The sequence below is a fragment of the Physeter macrocephalus genome, chromosome 7 (genome assembly GCF_002837175.3).
Source record: "Physeter macrocephalus isolate SW-GA chromosome 7, ASM283717v5, whole genome shotgun sequence".
NCBI lineage: Eukaryota > Metazoa > Chordata > Mammalia > Artiodactyla > Physeteridae > Physeter > Physeter macrocephalus.
Window position 1 is genome coordinate 107,164,858 of NC_041220.1, and position 19,743 is coordinate 107,184,600.

The 19,743-nt window shown below is 45.1% G+C and overlaps 1 protein-coding gene across 3 annotated transcripts in view; it reads right to left on the reverse strand.

Annotated features, from left to right (window-relative positions):
• Nucleotides 1-19,743, reverse strand: part of STX18 (syntaxin 18) — a 123,174-nt gene that overhangs the window by 38,812 nt on the left and 64,619 nt on the right. For 2 of the 3 annotated variants that reach the window (XM_007100832.4, XM_055086146.1), the window contains 2 exons: nt 13,803-13,870; nt 984-1,099 (listed from right to left, as the gene is read on the reverse strand). In XM_007100832.4, coding sequence (XP_007100894.1) covers nt 984-1,099; nt 13,803-13,870 — 184 coding nt within the window. Of the gene's footprint in view, nt 1-983; nt 1,100-13,634; nt 13,708-13,802; nt 13,871-19,743 lie in introns of all 3 variants that reach the window. The other variant, XM_024119256.2, reaches the window with a different exon arrangement.

The following is a 19,743-nucleotide window of genomic DNA, read 5'->3' on the forward strand; positions in this document are numbered from 1 at the left end:
TCTAGGTTATCTCAATGAATGTCCTTAAGGGTAGGGGGCATGATCTGTTTCTACCATAGGGCTGCGTAATCTGAGATTCACATGAGGAATTTAGCTGATCCATGAAATTATACACAAAATTTTGTGCATATGTATATTTTTTTTCTGGCAGGAATGTCTATAGCTCTCAACAGACTCTCCAGGTTGTCCATGGAAGCTTCCCAAACAAAAGTCTGTGTCAAGCACAACAGCATCTGGCCACTTGAACTCTATGCTATGTTAATGTAATCTGTATCTGCCTAAGCAAATTAAAAAAGAATCAAGGAAGCCATCTCAGTCCCTCAGTAAGAATTAAACATCAGTGAAAGTGAGATGGTAATAGTAACCCTAATGCTAGCTATTGTTCTAAGGATGCCATGAGAATTCTCATAAAAACCCTAAGAAATACACCTAAGAAATATATGCTAATATCTCCATTTTATAGATGAAGAAACTGAGACCCAGGGCGATTAAGTGACTTGCCAAAGGCCATATGGCCAGAACATGGTGGGGCTGGGGTGGGTACATAAGCAGCCAAGGCTCCAGAGCCTTCCTCTTAACCATGAGGGTCTGATACTACAGTTCACTTTAATACTCTAGGTAGAGAGTTTAGAGACCTTGCATCCTTGTCCACATGCCATCAACTGCTGCCGCTCTCAGTGCCACCCAGAACACAGGCACACATGCACACACCACACACGATTCACCTTCTCTGGCCCTGGCCCCTTGGTGAATCTTTGGTCCTCCGCCTCCCTCTTCCCATCTGTTTAACCTGAATTCATGGCCTTTTCATTATTTTTAACAGCTTAGGTTAAAACACTAATCAGGGAAAAAGCATTTTAAAGTTCTGAAACCTAAATCGAAATAAGGACACAACAGAGAGCTTTACGTGGCTGTGCCATATGCATTATGTAAGTACTTAATTGAGTCACAGCTGGCTGGCTGCATCTTTCGGGGCACGGCACCTTGTGTTCTCAGTTGCTGGATCGCTTCCGAGCAGGTCCTCATGAATGTCTGAGCATCCTGGTCTATCTGGTCTCGTTCTGTGTCCGTCATTCTCCCATATTCAGACATGACATGGCTAACAAAGAGAGAGAGAGGGACAAAATTAAAGGGCAGCAGCAAATGACCACACATGGAGTCACGGGGTGTGAAAGGAAGAACAAAGTTCCCTGTTGCAGTGACGTTTAAGCTGAGACTTGAAGGATGAGGAGGAACTGGCCAGGCTAAGAGATGGGAGAGCGCTCCAGACAGTAGAACCAACACTTAGGAAGCCCATCAGGTAGGAAAAGCTTCCTGCAGACCAAACTGGCGCAGGCCACGCCAGCGAGAGAGTGTGGCGGGCCTGGAGTGGAATCAGGGGCCGGAGCACACAGGCCTTGTTAAGAGAGTGGGCTTTGACGTTGAGAACAGCGGGGCAGCTACTGATGGCTGTCACACAGCACACTGACAGAGTCGGAGTCCCCCAGAGGAAGCCCTGGGGGCTGCACGGAGAGCGCTGCGGGGACACCATTTGTGAAGAGCTGTTTCAGGCTGGCATTTCTCCCATGTTGACAAGTGGTCTTCAAAATGAAAGAGCTTTTAGAACCATTTCACCTCCCCTGATAATCAGTTAAAACTCTAAAGTTACTGAACAAGTAAGGGTGCCCACTTTCAGTAATGCTGCACCCTGAAGCTGTTGTAGTTATATCGCTGTGCTCATTTCTGTAAGACAGGGTTGGGTGCTGCAGCATTATTATGAACAGTGATGAGACACCCTGGACACTACAGCTGAGATTCAGAATCACAAAGTGTCAAGTTAAAAGGGACCTTAGATAATCATTCCACTTCCACCCACCAGCTGCACTAGCCCCCGTTCCCATTCTGAGAATAAAATACAAAGTCCTGATATTCCCAACCTCCACCTGTGACCATACTTCCTGCCTCTCGCCCCCATTCCCTTCCCTCCAGTCACACTGGCCTCCTTGCTGTCCCCCAATCAGACACACAACCTTCAGCAGCCTGGGCTCTCTCCCAGCAGACGCCTGCCCTCTCTCTGCCCTCGCATCTCTGCTCACACGGCCTGACCAGAGCCAGCGCCCCCGACCACCCCCTGTGCTGCACCCAGCACTCGCCCTCAGTGGTGGTCACTGCCTGTGTTGGTTATTTTCAGTTTTTATTTTTTTTAGTCTCCCTAATTCTTTTGTTTTAAATTGAAGTATAGTTGATTTATAATGTTGTGTTAGTTTGAGGTATACAGCAAAGTGATTCAGTTATACAGATTCTTCAGTTATACAGATACTTTTCCATTATAGATTACTGCAAGATGTTGAATATAGCTCCCTGTGTTGTACAGTAGGTCCTTGTTGTTTATTTTATACATAGCAGTATGTATCTGTTAATCCCCAAACTCCTAATTTATCCCTCCCTACCCCTTTCCCCTTTGGTAACCCCTTTGTTTTCTAAGTCTGTTTCTGTTTAGTAAATAAGTTTATTTGTATCAATTTTTTAGATTCCACATATAAGTGACATCATATGGTATTTGTCTTTCTCTGTCTGACCTACTACACTTAGTATGATAACCCCTAGGTCCATCCATGTGGCTGCAAATGGCATTAGCTCATTCTAATTTATGGTTGAGTAACATTCCATTGTGTGTGTGTGTATATATATATATTTATATATATTTATATATATATATATATATATACCACATCTTCTTTATCCATTCATCTGTTGATGGGCATTTAGGTTGCTTCCATGTCTCAGCTGTTGTAAATAGTCTGTGCTGGTTATTAAGTCACTGTCTCTCAGCTCCAAAGCCGCCCTCCCACACTCTGCTTTGTGATGTGAGGGCTGCGGCTCCCCAAATCACACTACTCCTCTCCGACTATACGTTCCTTACCTGGCTTGTTTTCCTTTACAGCACTCTGAAATAGTAACGTCCATGTCCTCCCAGGAGCATGCAAGCTTCATGAAAGCAGGGACTTTGTCTCGTTCACTTCTGTTTCCCCAATACCTAAAAATGCTGTCCCACACACAGTAAGTGTGCTAACATTAGCTGAGCACTTAGGATGCGCCAGACACTATTCTCGGTGCCTAACATGTATTTTATTTACTTATTAATCCTCGCAATTCATTCATTCACTCACTTGTATACTAGCCCCCCATATGTCAGGCACTGTGGCGGGGCTGGAAGTTCAAAGTTAATTAAGTAAGGCTCATTTCTGATTCCCACAGAGGGTACCACACCACAGAGGAGACTGGCACAGACACCGGGGGCACAGGAACTGCGGTGGATGGCACCGGTCTGGAAGTGGACTGTGGGACCCATGCGGGGAGTGGTCAGTTCATGCAGGGGAGGTGCTGGGCAGGTGGAGAGGAAGCGTCTCCACACAGGGGACAGCGGGAGAAGACCTGCTCCAAATCCCCAGCCTGTGGGTCATGGTTGGAATGACCACATAACGTATGATCTACCACAGGGCACATCTGAGAATGAAAGGGAAAACAGAAGTATACCAGGTGGTCCCTGTAAACCAAGCATCCTAGCTATGGACCTCTGGGACCCCCTGATTTATTTCAAGGGGCAGCACATCACATGCACCCAATGTCTCCACTCTGAATGTGTCTCGCATATGTCTACACAATTTTCCAAAGGAATGTAGACGGGATTATGGTAAGTACACATTTATTTAAAGTTACCAAATCTGTATTAGCTGTTTCTTCAGTATCCGCAGGTTTCCCCCAAATACAACAATCATACAGAATACAAATATGCCACTATCAACTGGAAAGGAGTCCCTGCGGTACAGAAAGTGGGGACTGCTGGCTGGCGTAGTCATTGGAGGATTTTAAACTGAGGAATCCGCATTTTACATGGGGTCTTCTGTGGTCGCTGGCCTGGAGGTGGATGAAATCAGACCCCAGTTAAGAGGGCACTGAGCATCCAGGAAGAGATGAACAGAGCCTGGGCAAGGCCATGTCAGTCGGGGAGAGGAAGCATAACAGATCTGAGAGAGATCTCATAGATTGGGTCTAACAAGACTGGGCTGACTGGGTGTGGAGGTAAATGAGGAGACGCCTAGGACACAGAGCACAGAAGAAAGCACAGGTGTGGAAGGAAAGATGATAAGGTGCAGGGTCAAAGATGTCACGGAAAGTTTAAGACGTGACAGATGAGGAGATGGAGCAACTTGAGAAAGGGTTCAAACTTTGATTCTTCTGTGATGTTTTAAGAACAGTACTAGCTATATAATCGGCATTTGAAACACTTATCAAAAGTAATGAACGCTTGCCAGTGACACAGCCCCAAATTAAGTATCACCATAACAAAATTACTACTATTTGGAAAAGGTTAACCATCTGGCAAGTAATTCCAAAAAGATATATTCTCACAGGACATGCACACATAACTTTTTCAAACTTTGATTTTATTTCCTTTATGATGTGCAGAGGAATAATTTTATTACAGACTTCAATTTATCTAAATATTAGATTCAGTTTAAGGAGATTATGTTAGGTATAGGTTTGGATTAGTCAATTTATTTCAGGGAGAAACAAGGAAAAAACCAGAGGAGTAAGTTTATTCGCTGGTTCAGAAATTTAAAGGAATAGGCTTTTAAAAATTATCTGGTTGATTACTATGTTAAGAAAGGGCAAGTTCAAAATTACAAAATACCACTGACATTCTGCCTATTAATTTAATATGCAATTAGATACTTCCTGAAGACAGAGAAGAAGAGAGGATAATGTAAGTCATTTTAGACTCTGTTCCAAAGGTTACTGAAAAGGTCTGGACAAAAGTTAAAGACCACAATCTCATTTTTGCTATAAATATTAAATATGAGCAAGTGTAGTACCTTGCCCATAGTATATGCCCAATATACATTATGAAATGAAACTGTTAATGTCTGGGCTACAGACATGAACAAAATATAGACCCTGCTCTCAATAAACTATATCACAATAGGTGATGTCCACAGGCTTATGTACACAACTATACATCACAAACAAAGGTTAACAGCCATATAACACTTTCCATGCATTAACACTAACACTAATTCACTGTTCTAAGCACTTCACATATATTTACCCACTTAATTATCAAAATTCTATGAGGTGGGTACTATTACATATAATTCCCATTTTATGCATGAAGCAACTGAGGCACAGAGAGGTTAAGTAACTTGCCAAGGTCACACAGCTAGGAATTAGCAGAGTTGGGATTTGAACCAAGGCATCCTGGCTCCATACTCTTAACCACTGCTCAAGGCACTTCTTGAGTCATAAAAGGTCGAAGAGTTCAGAAGAGGGGATGCTTATTCTCTATTAGCTAATCAGAAGGAAGGTGATTTATGAACTAAATCTTAAAAGGCAGGATGTAGCCGTGGGAGACAAGAGCAGACACCCTGAGCAACAGAACGGAATCGGGAGAGAGGGAGCCTGTCTGGAGAACAGTCAGTGGTTCATTTTGGCTGGAGCACAGGCTAGGTAGAAGCGATGAGTTCTTGGTGGGCCTCCAGTATGACTAGAGGAGTTTTATTCTGTAGCCAGTGGAAAGGCAGAGTTTGATGAAGATAAATGTGGCAATTCCACATTTAGCTGGAAGAGAGGGGGAAGATCAGGTGATGGGTTATGGAAATCAAGCAGAGAATCCTGCCTTATTCATCTTTATATCCCTAGCACAGGTAGGGGCTAGTAAATTTCTGCCGAACTGAACACTGGAGCCATGGTAGAGCATGGGTGGCAAGACTGAAAAGAGGTGATGGATCTGAGATGTAAAAATCGTCAGGAACAGAGTAGATGTTGGAGGCAAAGCATCAGCAGACCCTGAGATCTGGGGCCTGGGTGAGCAAGAGACAGTAGTAGAAACAAAGAGCACAGAAGGAAGAGGAGAAAGAACTGGAAATATGAAAGAAAGAAGCGGCTACTAACACTTGTCCCTATAATGCAACTCAAAAGGACAGAAGTAATGCTCTTGAGACTAGATGTTCCACGACTGATACTTTGTTTTCAAAAGTGAAACCAGGGCAAATGGTCTTCTAAACACTTTGTGATAAAATCTAGAGAAACTAAAGTTCTGAAGTTCTATAATTTATGAAGGAGAAAGGGAAGAGTCACTGTGACATACAGCACAGTGGCCACAAAGCTGACACAGGGCTGAGGTTACTGACGTTCACCACAGCCTGATAAAGAGAACAGAACACGGGTGCAGTCCACAAACTAATAACAGACTGCCTTCACATGATGGACACTCAAAAAATATTTGGTTGCCTGGATTTTGTTTAATTGATCTGACTCTTTCCATCCTAAACTTCCGAGGGCTATAGGAAAAGTCTGGCTCCTGGAAGAAGGCCAGGAGTGGGAAGCAATGAGAGAAGGGCCATTTGGAGTTAAGAGTCCAGAGACCGGCACTGTACAGAGAACGGAGAGTTACTAGCTCACCAGCAGCTGAGTTTAGGATGAAGTGGGAATCAGACAGAGATCAAAATATTGGCTTTATATGATTACTAACCACACACGGCCCCCTAATGGTGGCTGGCAGTTACGCGGTATGTCCTCACTGTGTCTGCTTTCCCACTCTCCCAGGTGCCTGTTTCCTATCTTCTCCTCACAGCTCAAACCTCCAACACCTCCGTCCCCATCTGCAGCATCAGTAATAACTGTGCTTCCTGGGTTCTGAGCGCTCCTACGAGCTCTCCCCACCTCGCTTCCCATGGGCCGGCACACTGTGCCTTCTCCCCAGCTACTAAGGATGAGGTGTCCATCTCCTAGCTCTGCCCCTCCGCCTGGGCACCAGGTTGGCCCCAGTGATTCTCCTTTCTCTCTCGTGCACCATCAACCGTAAAAGAATTACTGCGCAGACACGGTGCTTAGGCAGCCTCTGACACACAGTGAACACTACACGTGTTAGTTCCTAATAAAATTAATTTTCCCCGTCTACTGGATCTTTCCTAGCCACATACAAACATGCCGTTATTTCTCCCAACTTAAAAAACAAAAGAAAATCTCTCAAATCCATGTCTCCTACCAGTTACTGTCCAATTTCCCCGCTTTTTTCAGGAAAACTCCTCTGAGACGCTTACAACCCTGTCTCCATCTTCCTGACTACTCTCTCTGGACCCCATCCAAAGGGCCTTTTGCCCTCATCCCCCACTGTGGTCCTCACTCCCCAGGGTCACCGCTGGGTCATCCCTCCCCTCAGTTACTTTCCACAGATTGGATGGAGCTAATGGCTCCCCTCCCCCTGATGTGCTTTCTCCTCTGTCTTCCCCGACAACACACTCTCCCGTTTCCCTCCTATCTCCCCGGCTGCTCCTTTTCAGGCTTTTTGTTGATACCTTTTACCCTCAGTCCCTCAATCTCTCCACTGTCTATATCGCTCCCTTGGTGAGTTCAGCTAGGCTCGTGGCTTTTTTTTTTTTGTCAGTGTATATACCAGTTCTACAATGACAAGTCCAAATTTATGTCTTCAGCTTGAACCTCTCCTTGAACCTGAGACACGTATATCTAACTGCCGGCTCAACATCTCTATTCAGATGTTTAACCTGTGTTGCAAATATGCCCCAAACTGAGCTCCTGCCCGCTCTGTTCAAACATGCTCCCCCATCTGGGTTGATGGCAATTCCATTCCTTCTAGCTGCTCAGGCCCCAAACCTGGAGTCATCCTTGCACCTCTTTTTCTCTCCCAGCTCACAGCTAATCCATTAACAAATCTCGTTGGCTCTACCCTCAAAATAATTCCAGAATGTGACCTCATTATCCACTGCTAACCCCTCTGGGCCATGCCATCGGCATCTCACCTGGACCGTAACCGCAGCCTCCCAGCTGGTCTGCTGCTTCTGTTGTGTCCCTCCACAGATTATTCTAACACACTAGCCTTACTGATCCTGTTAGAAAGTTAGTCAGATCCTATCAACCCTCTGTACAGACCTTCTAGTGCTTCCCCCACTAAGAGTAAAAGCCGAGGTCCTTACAAGAGCTACATGAGCCATAAGACAGCTCATGAGATCTGGCTGCTGCCCCCTCTCTGGGCTCATCTTCAACTACCAACCCCACACTCCCCAGTCCCTCCTGCTCCAGCCACCCTGGCCTCCCTGCTGTTCCTTGAACCCTCCAGACATACTCCTGCATTAGGACCTTACACTTGCTGCCGTCTTCTCCTTCTGGAACGTCCTTTCCCTGGATGATATCTATATAAACTGACTGCTTACTTCTTTTAGGTGTTTACTCAATGTCCCCCCCATCTTAAAAAGTCTTGCCCTAAGCGACGTTTATAAACTTGTACCCTCCCTGACATTTTCTATTTCCCCTTCTCCCCTCCCCCTAAAAGCATTTATCCTGCTCTAACACTATTACGTTTTACTCATTTATTTTGTTTCTTGTCTATCTTCCTCTTCAAAATAGAAGTTCCATAAAGGCAGGGACATTTGTCTGTCTGTTCATTAGTGCATCCCATCATCACGAGCAATACCCAGGATTTAGTAAGCTGATAAATCAATATCTCAATAGCCCAATACTTTCTGAGCGACCTCACTTAATTCATGAGGACGATCTGAAGAGGCCGGACACACAGCGACACAACTGTGCTCCTTAATAGGTCCCTCCTGGATTTACTTCACTCCCACCCAAGACCTGCAGGCACCCCCCTTCCAGAGTCTTCCCTGGGAAAGTGGAGGCACAGAGGGGCAGGGAATGTGTCCATCCTGATGACAGGACCCCAAGAGAAGAGGGAGGAGTAAGCCTGAGGCTCTTCCCAGGGCCAATCAGGAGGCCAGGCTCCTCTCCTCCCTCAGTGCGGCACCTTCCCACGCCCCAACCCCAGGGTCCACATTTTCGGGGGCAGGGGGTCATTGGAAGGAGAGAAGGAAGCCCACAGGTTCCTGGGGAATGGATGGTCCTCCCCTCAGCAGAACCTGAAAAGCAACAGAGACCTATTTCCCTATCCCAACCCTCCCCAATATTCTGTTTTCTTAACTAGCTTGGCTTAACATGGTAACCCTGACAGAATGTACTCTACCTGAGGCAGAAGACCCCAGAGAGAGGGGAAAGGGCTGGGCAAGCATGCTCCAGCCTCCTCCCAACTCCCCAGTCAGGTCAAGGCGGGCGGAGTGAGAGCAGTGAGCAGAGGGGCAGCGAGTCCTGTGCCACCCCTAATAGAAACCATCTCCCCGGAAACGGAGGCCAACGGGGTCAGGAACAAATAAATAAGACAGGTACCCACTTCCAAGTGGCTATGCACCCTGTGGACGGAGCAGACCTATAAATGACTAATTCCAAGAACATTAGATTAACATCCTCCTACTCTATTTTGACTTAATGGAAACTCAGCTCAGTGAAATTGAAAAGGTCTAAAGGTTAATTTGATAAAACTGATTACTCAATTAAAAGGTGATGTTCCCTTAGGAGACATTATATATTAACCTTTTAAACTGGAAATTGACAGAATGGTTATTCTATTAGTAACAACAACAAAAACCAAGAAAGTTTCTCCCCCAGGTGGTATTGTTTTGTTGCCAGGATATTGAGGAAAAGGTACATCTACCAGAAGTGGAGGAATTAGTTTTAATTAAAATCATTCAAGAGATCCAGCCAGAGGCTACCTAGGTTGCATGCTGTTCTGCTCTAGTAAAATGTCATTATTTTAAAAAAATTAAATGGGTCAATAAAGTCTGAGCTCTACATTGTGGAAAAGACTACAGCTTCCTAATTATGCCAAGCTCACATAGCCTTATGGGTCTGAAGGCAGTATTTCTCTCCATTCCATGATCACACTCCGTCCAAAATCTTCTCAGGAACAGGCCAAGGCCAGCACATTGCATTGGGAGGCAGAGCAGTAAAAAAAGAAAGGCTTTAAACAGTCTACCACCTTTGGCAGGGAGAGCTTGATGGGAGAAGATAAGGATGGCCTTTCTCCATCTGGAGAGAATGTAGGGCATGGAGGGGAATGCTTATTCCCTAGTCCTCATGTTTCTACATGAATCCACTCCTCTAGCGTGACACCTAACCTCAGCCTCCTCCCTCCTGCCCCTCCCTTGGGGGCAGGGACTTCTCTGATTGGCAGCCTGGCAGAAGGACCTGGGCATGGGCGTGAACACGCATCGGGCCACGGCTCGGCTCGTCTCTCTCCTCTCCTCTGGGATCTGCCTGCTTACTGACAGCAGAGGATCTGCCTGCCCTCTCTCTCATATGCTATCAGGGGCCTCTGTGCTCTCTGTGCTCCAGGGATGTGACCGTTCAGTGGCACTAATGGCTGAGTGCGTCTAATTCAGGAGGCTTCAGCAAGGTCACCCTCCTGCAGACCTAACCTCTGCCGCCACCCTAGGTTTCACTAGTGATCATGCTGAGAACACGTCCATCTCTGTCAGGTCGACTTGACTCTGGCATCCTCTCTCTCTCTCTCTCCCCCTCCCTCCCACCTCTGGCAGGAAATTAGAGGTGCTTTCTTTATCAACTGACCACTGCCCCAACCTCATCACAGGTCAACTGGGATTCCAATTCAGGTACCATTCACCAAGGGACTTCTATGTGCCAGGAACTCTCACACATCTCTTTTAATCCTCACAAGAACATTATCCACACTACATTTAAAAACAAACCAAAAAAGCAAGCACAAAGATGTGAAGTGAGCTGTATACACTTACATGATTAATACGTGGTAGAACTGGGACTAGAACCTAGGTGTGACTGACCCTCAAAGTCCCTGATCTTTCAAAGGGACCAAAACAGGGGTAGGAGTGAAACTCAGACTGCACTGGCTGGCCATGAACTGCAACTGGGAAAAGGAATTAAAGACTGAGTTTCTATAATGGGGTAATGACGGGTCAAGACTCAGAAAGCCTCAGGAGCTCTAGTTCTGCTGACGCTGCAGCCACACAACCAGTAAGTGGCAGGGTGAGATGGGCTCCAGGGACCCTGGTCCTCCGCCCCAGAGTGTGCTGCCATGGTAGCCGGGAAAGGGGGAGGCCGAGGCCAGCTGCCCACTGTCCTGAGCAGGGGCATGAGGACTCGGAGTAAGTCCACACCTGCTCTGGAAACACTGACACACTGAGTGGAGCTGAGCTGTGCTGTTCGAGGAGAAATGCCTGAATCCCACCATTATAATCAAAAGTTTAAAACTATTGCAAAGTTACAGAATAGCAGCCTTATAATCTTTTTATAAATCCATTGCTTTTTAAAAAAAAGATTTATTTATTTAATTTATTTATTTTTGGCTGCATCGGGTCTTCGTTTCTGCGCGCGGGCTTTCTCTGGTTGTGGCGAGAGGGGGCTACTCTTCGTTGCGGTACGCGTGCTGCTCACTGCGGTTGCTTCTCTTGCTGCGGAGCACAGGCTCTAGGTGTGCGGGCTTCAGTAGTTGTGGCGCGCAGGCTCAGTAGTTGTGGCGCACAGGCTTAGTTGCTCTGCAGCATGCGGGATCTTCCCGGACCAGGGCTCGAATCCATGTCCCCTGTATTTATTTAATTTATTTATTTTTGGCTGCGTTGGGTCTTCGTTTCTGCGCGCGGGCTTTCTCTGGTTGCGGCGAGAGGGGGCTACTCTTCGTTGCGGTACGCGTGCTGCTCACTGCGGTGGCTTCTCTTGCTGCGGAGCACAGGCTCTAGGTGTGCGGGCTTCAGTAGTTGTGGCGCGCAGGCTCAGTAGTTGTGGCGCACAGGCTTAGTTGCTCTGCAGCATGCGGGATCTTCCCGGACCAGGGCTCGAATCCATGTCCCCTGTACTGGCAGGCAGATTCTTAACCACTGCGCCACCAGGGAAGCCCCCTCATTGCTTTCTTCTTTTTGCACTGTATTTCAATTGTACTGTCTTGTTTGAATCTCCTAACAAGTGGCAAGTGATCATCACTCTCATTATTTAGAGCAGGGCTCCTTAAACCTTTTCTGAAGAGGGCCACATAGTATACGTATTAGACTTTGAGGGCCATATAGCCTGTCACAGCCACACAGCCCTGTTGTCGTAGTATAAAAGCTGCCATCGATAACATTCAAATGAATGCACGTGGCGCTGTTCCAATAAGCTTTATTTATAGACACCGAAAATTTAATTTCATATAATTTTCTTAAGTGGTAAAACAGTATTATAATAATTACTATTATTTTTAAAAACTGGTTTTATTTCTTACGTATTACACGTATACTGTTAGGAGGGACAGTGTATTTGATTAACCAGGGAAGAGGAGGTGGGGCACTGGCCCAGCATCTTCCCTTAATTTCATCTTCTTCTTTTTTTTTAAATATTTCTTTCTCTCTTTATTTTGGTTGCACCAGGTCTTAGTTGCGGCATGCGTGTGGGATCTAGTTCCCTGACCAGGGATCGACCCCGGGCTCCCTGCATTGGGAGGGAGGAGTCTTAACCAGAGCCACCAGGGGAGTCCCTACTGTTATTATTTTCCCTCCAGCCATTTAAAAATATAAGAACAATTCTCAGCTCACAGGCTGTACAAAAATAGGCAGCGGACTGGACTTGGCCTATAGGCTGTGGTTTGCTGACCCCTGGTTTAGAGGAAGACACTGCATTTTACAGATTAAGTGACTTTCTCAGGTTTGCACGGCTAATAAGGGGACAGGGTGGCCTGAACTAAACCAACCTTTAAAGCATTCACCTGGCTGGATGCCTTTTCAAGGCAAAGGGGAGTTAATAATGGATTTCCATGAGAGATCTCTACAACCACTTATTTAACCTCAGTTGTAAAGTACTAAAGAAAGGAGCTGGAACTGATAGGCTTATATCAGTTTTATTAAGCTTTCCAAAATGACTGTCGCTTCCATTTTTATGCACTATAAAATTAGCATCTGATGTACATACACCTTTAGAAATAAAATTTACACCGCCATCTAGTGGTGACCAACTATTTTAACTGAGAACTTTTAAAATAAGGTTTTCTTGGTACTAAGCATTAGAATAATTTAGTATATTCCAAAATTATGCAAATGAAATACACTTAAAAGTAGAAAGTAGACAAACTGGTAGAGATTATTTAAAATTCACCTGGGGCATAATTACTTTCTCTGTTAAAGAATTTATATGAAACATTTTCATTTTTGCACATATTGACAAAGTTTTTTTAAAAATCAGATATTTTCTAACTGTGATAGGAAGGCTTCTGAAGGGCAAAATCCCTTGTTTTATAATGATGAAATCCTAAAAAGATGCTTCTAATGATGTCACTTCGTATGTCTAATCCAACTTTTCCATTAATTTAGGTAATACACTTGAAGCTGACTCCTATGGTAGAAACGCCACACTAAAGCCAGGTGCAAATGTAGGTCAGGGAAGAGCAGGAGGCATGATATCTGCACTGCGGTGTTCCCGTGTCTACTGAGAGCTGGAGTCTATTCCAGAAGCCATTTTGGAAGGCTCGATCAAAATGCTTTTTCTTTTTAAAAATCAACCTAACCAAAAGTTTCTTCACTAGAGGCAAGAGCTCTTGTCTTTCCAAATGGCATTTTTACATGACTTGCATTATCTCTTCATTTGCTCAGCAATATGCATTCAGTGAGAAACTGCCCCATTTCTCTCTGCATGTTTTACAACATATATGGCACACACAGAGCTACAGACACATGGGAACATCAGAATAGGGGACATTGCTGTGAGGAGATGGTGACTTTGAGGACATGGGGTATGGCTGAGCTTACCTTGGCTGGGGGGAGCCCCTTTTTGCTCTGCAGATATTCTTCCACTGCCAAACTGACCTTCCCCATTACAACCCTAAGTTAGTAAAAAGTGAGGACAAAAAGCTCAAAAGGAATATAGGTATGGAAAAGAACAGTCACTAAAAATCATGGTAAAAAATAGACACTTACCTGTAAGCATTAATATAATCTTTCCTGTGTTCCAGAAGAAAATCTCTCAGTTTGCCAATGTGTGAAATCTATAATGAAAAGAAAGCAAATGATTTATATGGATAAATATGTTACGCTCATATGCAACAAATTTTAAATTAGTAGAGAATGGAATGCAGGTAGTAAAAAGATTTTGAAGCTACAAACTGGATATCTCTGGTTTTAGACTCCTGTATAATCACTGACTTGTTGGGTGGCTTTGGGAAAGTCACCCACATTCCTGGGTGTTGGTCTCTTACAGATGGTTCCTTCTTCCTGTAATTGCTGTGATCTGTGACATAACGAAGAGATGATCTCTAAGGAACTTTGAGATTCAATGAGATAGTGCAGGTCTAGTAACTACACAGCATGTGCTCAATAAAGGCCAATTCCCTTCCTTATGTGTCTTATATCCAAAATTTTATAGACAAATATTCCTTCTTCCAAGCGTTCTAGGGGATGGATTCTAACGCTGGAGCTATCAAGTGTATAAATAGGGCCCATGCAGAGCAGCAGAATTAAAGAAAAGATGCAGGAGCAACAATTTATCCCTACACAGCAAATCTCCATTTTCCCTACTTCCACGGATGAACACAACAGACACAAAAGTACAGAGGACGGAATTTGTGATGGTTCATTTCTAGTACTAAAGCATGTGTCAGTTAATGTGTGTGGAGTGAGGGATTAAGAAACAAATAAAATAAAAAGAGGTAGGAAGAAACCTAGGATCATGGTCAACATGGACAAAAGTGTTTCCAGAAGGAGAGAATGATTAACTAAGTTGGTGGCCTTCTCTGTCCTTTGACCACAGCTCACACTAGTTTCCTCCTAATGTCCTTTGTACTTATTCCAAACATACATAGCCCCAGCCTTGAAGGATGTGCTGAACTTTCATCTTTTTCATGCAAGTTTTTCTGTCAAGGCCAACTCAGGCTAATTTTCGCTTTGCTCTCAACTTAAAAGCACTTCTGCATCCCACCCACTGGGCACTCAGCTACACACAGCCACGTCCTCTGGCTTCACTTTTGCATGCACGCCTCTTTCTTGGGGGTTAGGAACCACGCAAGGAGGGGCTGCACAGCTTCCCGCATGGCTCTAAGCACAACATGAAGCCCAGAAGGTGTCAGTCAGTATTTGTGGAATGAGTATATGTTTACATGCAAAAACAGTATCTACCACTAAAGAAACATTCAGCATTTGTCTTGGAGACAGGTCAGTAAGGGTTCAGTTAAATTTCTCACAGAGTCTAGACTAAAAGCAAATATGGTTCAGAAAAGCACCCTTAGGCATCTATAAGAGCATGAATCGAAGAAAAACTGAACTATGGCCACAATATTCAGTTATTTACCAGATTACAGGCAACAACTGAGACAGCCAGAGTCTGTCCAGCATCCCTGGCTCCGTGAGGAACTTCCCCACACACGACCTTGTTCTTTCCCAGCAGCCCACTGTGGGCACTGACGTCACCGCGCTCATTAACCAGGTTGGGAAAGCGAATCTTGCAGAAGCTAAGTGACTCGTCCCCAGTCACATGGTTAGTGCCTGGGGGGGCTCAGAGGCAAGCCTGGGACTCTCTCGAGTTCAAATTTGGCCCGTTTTCCACTAAGCCACAGCTGCCTTCCTCACACTCTTACTCCTATTTTCCACTGACGCTGCATTTTAAAATCTGACTTTTTAAGATGGTTGGGAAAAACATTTAAGAGATGTGCAAACAAGGTATTTACTGTACCACATACAAGATTTAATCAAGGTAAGTCACCTGTTTAATACATTTCAGTGGTTTCTATTCCCTTCCCCAACCCCTGCCTGCAAGGGGCCAGGTAAGCAGTGTGAGGGAGTAAAGCAAGAGGAGTGGAGGGTGCAGTGCATTGGGCAGGGATGAATTCTGGTTTTAAAACACACTGCAGCCAAAGGAAGCATCTCTGCCGGCCGACTTGCCAAAGGGCAGCTAACTGTCATCTCTGGGCTTAACCAATGGGATTGAGTCCAAACCCCAAATGCAGCACTCAAGGCCCTTCATAATTCAGCTCCACAAGTCCTGAGTGGCCTCAGTCCTGCCGCGCTCCCCACAGACCACAAAGACCACAATGACTCGTTACCGCCTGGTTTCCCTTCATCAGAGTGCAAGCTCCTAGAGATTAAAGGGTCCTCTCTCTTTCCCCAGAACCTGTCAGGCACAGTTCCTGGTGCAAAGCAGAGCCTCAGAAACTTTCACTAAATGTTGACTAGATAGTGGGTACTGAATAATCCCCGAAGGATTATACCTACTGTGGTAGACAGTTGCATCTCCAGAAAAGAACAGAGCTCTGCCAACACCTTGATTTCAGTCTAGGGAGTCCCATTTTAGACTTCTGACCTACAGAACTAGAAGATAGTAAGTCTTTGTTGTTTTAAGCCACTAAACTTGTGGTAATTTGTTACAGCAGCAATAAGAAACTAATACACTTTGTCTCAGTTTGGGGTGCTATAACAAAATACCACAGGCTGGGTGACTTTAACAACAAACACTTATTTCTCACAGTTCTGGAGGCTGGAAAGTCCTGGTCAAGGTGCCAGCATATCTGGTGCCTGGTGAGGGCCCTCTTCCTGATTTGTAGAGAGTCGCCTTCTTGCTGAATCCTCACATGGTGGTCTCGTGTCTCTTCCTCTGAGGGTACTGATCCCATTCACGAGGGCTCCACCCTCATGACCTAATTAGGTCCCAAAGGCCTCACCATTAAATACCATCCCATTGGGTATTAGGGCTTCAACATATGAATTTTGGGGTGACACAAACATTCAGTCATAGCATACCTGTTTAAAGCCTTATCCAAAACAGTTTTTTTTTTTAAAAAGGAGTCAAAGTTTTCAATAAAATTTTGAACAGGCCCAAAGGAATCTACTACGTAGGCTAGACCCAGCAGCCCCCACCTTACTGTGGCCCCACCCCCCAGCTTTAGCTAATTTCAGTCCACCAGGGTAGAATGGTATAAGGGGATAAGTACCAGGAACAAGAAGGCCCCGCAGGCACCTCAGAAAACATGCTCACAAGAAGTTTCCCTTGAAGTACAACAAATGTGATCCCAGTTTCTTATGACATGATACCTGAGATCTGCTTCAAAATAATACGGAGGTGGGGAGGAACACATGAAAGAGGATCAGTCCTGAGCTGATAGCTGAAGATGGGTACATGCATACATGCAGGCTCCATACACTCTCTGTCTACTTTAATATGTACTTGACATTTTTTTCTTAACAAAACATACAAGCAACTGTATGCCAATAAAATGGACAATCTGGAAGAAATGGACAAATTCTTAGAAATGCACAAGCTGCCGACACTGAGCCAGGAAGAAATAGGGCCCTCTTCCTGATTTGTAGAGAGTCGCCTTCTTGCTGAATCCTCACATGGTGGTCTCGTGTCTCTTCCTCTGAGGGTACTGATCCCATTCACGAGGGCTCCACCCTCATGACCTAATTAGGTCCCAAAGGCCTCACCATTAAATACCATCCCATTGGGTATTAGGGCTTCAACATATGAATTTTGGGGTGACACAAACATTCAGTCATAGCATACCTGTTTAAAGCCTTATCCAAAACAGTTTTTTTTTTTAAAAAGGAGTCAAAGTTTTCAATACAATTTTGAACAGGCCCAAAGGAATCTACTACGTAGGCTAGACCCAGCAGCCCCCACCTTACTGTGGCCCCACCCCCCAGCTTTAGCTAATTTCAGTCCACCAGGGTAGAATGGTATAAGGGGATAAGTACCAGGAACAAGAAGGCCCCGCAGGCACCTCAGAAAACATGCTCACAAGAAGTTTCCCTTGAAGTACAACAAATGTGATCCCAGTTTCTTATGACATGATACCTGAGATCTGCTTCAAAATAATACGGAGGTGGGGAGGAACACATGAAAGAGGATCAGTCCTGAGCTGATAGCTGAAGATGGGTACATGCATACATGCAGGCTCCATACACTCTCTGTCTACTTTAATATGTACTTGACATTTTTTCTTAACAAAACATTATTTTTTAAAAAATCTCCCATTTTGCACTCTCTTTTAACATGTTTGGTGATTCTGAAGTACAGATTTTCTGCTGCCAAACTAGTAATAACCCACATTTGAACCAACAACTCAACCCCACCCAAAATCTCTAGCTATTTTATTGCTGAGTACTTGCAAGCCTTGCTTAAAGTTCCATTTATGAGGATCAATGCCACTTAAAAAAAACCACCACCAACAAAACCTTCATTGAGAGTTTACTACGTGCCAGGCTCTGTTCCAAGATCTCCCCACACATTAGCTCATCAAATTCTCCCAGCAACACTCACGAGATGGGTAACATCATCACACCTGTTTTACAGATGAGGAAACTAAGTCAGAGACAGGGTAAGTAATTTGCTCAGGAACACATGGGGTGAAGCCTGAATGGAACCCAGCATTCTAAGTATCAGGCTTGAGTTCTTAATGCCCAAATTTAAGCACAGATTCTTGGCAGGCGGCAAGTGCAGTTTCCCAGTATAGTAATCACAAAGAGGGATGACTGGGAACCGAGAAAAGCATCCAGTGAGCAACAGCAAGTTGTTTTTCCTTGTATCTGTATTCAACAGTGCACTACACACCTGACGTTACCCAAGAGTGACACACCACCAGGCATTTGTGTGCCAGGAAGTGTGTGAACTGCTCACTATGTGCTGCCATCGGCTCCCCTATAACAATCAGATGAGTTAGACGTTACCCCCATTCCCGTTTGATAAACATGGAAACTGAGGCCCACATGAGGTCGGTCACGGGATAATAAGGGGAAGAAGTGGCATGGATCACGGGTCTGTATGACTCAAAGGCTAAGTTATTTATTCTACATTATATGGTCAAAAGACTAATAAACTATTACTATTTAGCTTATTTAAGTTTGAGGCTTTTCTTCACAGAAATATAAACTGGGTTTCATGTGACAGTGTTTGTATATATTGATTTTTAAAATGTTTTCAACTACAGTGGATACAGAAAGATCTGCAAGAAAGGTTTTTGGAATGTTTCCACGTAGAGCGCTCGTTTTAAAAGTCACTCAAAGTAGGAACATGCCCATATCCAAAGTGCCTGTTTTTACCACTGAAGTCTCCTCCTCCAAGCTCGGCTGTTATTCCTTGTGTTTGTGACACGGGAGGCTTGGAATTCGCAAGTACCACAGGCATGCTGGGAGGAAGGCCCACGGCTCTGAGCAAGGAACCAGGATGGTCAGAAAGACTGGCGGTGCGATGGTGACCTGTTCACCCTGAGTATCGATCATCAAACTGCCTCAAAACACAGTTTAAACAAGTAACGAAGGCAACTTCCAGGACTGGGTCTCTTCCCCGTGTCTGAGTTCCTCTACCTCCACGCTTAGTGTGGGGCGGGGTATGAGCAGAGGAGCAGACTCCAGGCAAAAGACTGTGGGGTTTGGGTGGAACAGGGCAGACAAGAGAGAAATGGGTACGGAATCCAGGGAGTTGCTTGAGCTTCTCGGTTCTAATCCCTGCTCAATCCCCACCACTTACTCTGAAGCGGACCTTGATTCCCCACCTCTTCAGGCTTCGTGTGCAGGGACCCCAGCTGGACAAACTTCCTCTTCTGTCTCCCAACGCTTCACTCACGCGTCTGAGGGAAGAGGACTTACTGGTGTAGGGTCTGGAGACAGCAGTGAGCACACTCGGCACCAGGCAGCAGCGAGGGTCTGTTGTGGTCAGCGCTCCACCCATATTTGGCAACAAATCTAAAGCCAGGTTCTCCGTTTGGCTTTTTCACATTCTGACTCCTGTATTTCTTTAAGGTAGTTTCAAAATTGTGCTGGGAAAAAAGAGGTGTTTTTTTGTTTGTTTTTGTTTTTTTTTTTGCGGTACGCGGGCCTCTCACTGCTGTGGCCTCTCCCGTTGCGGAGCACAGGCTCCGGACGCGCAGGCTCA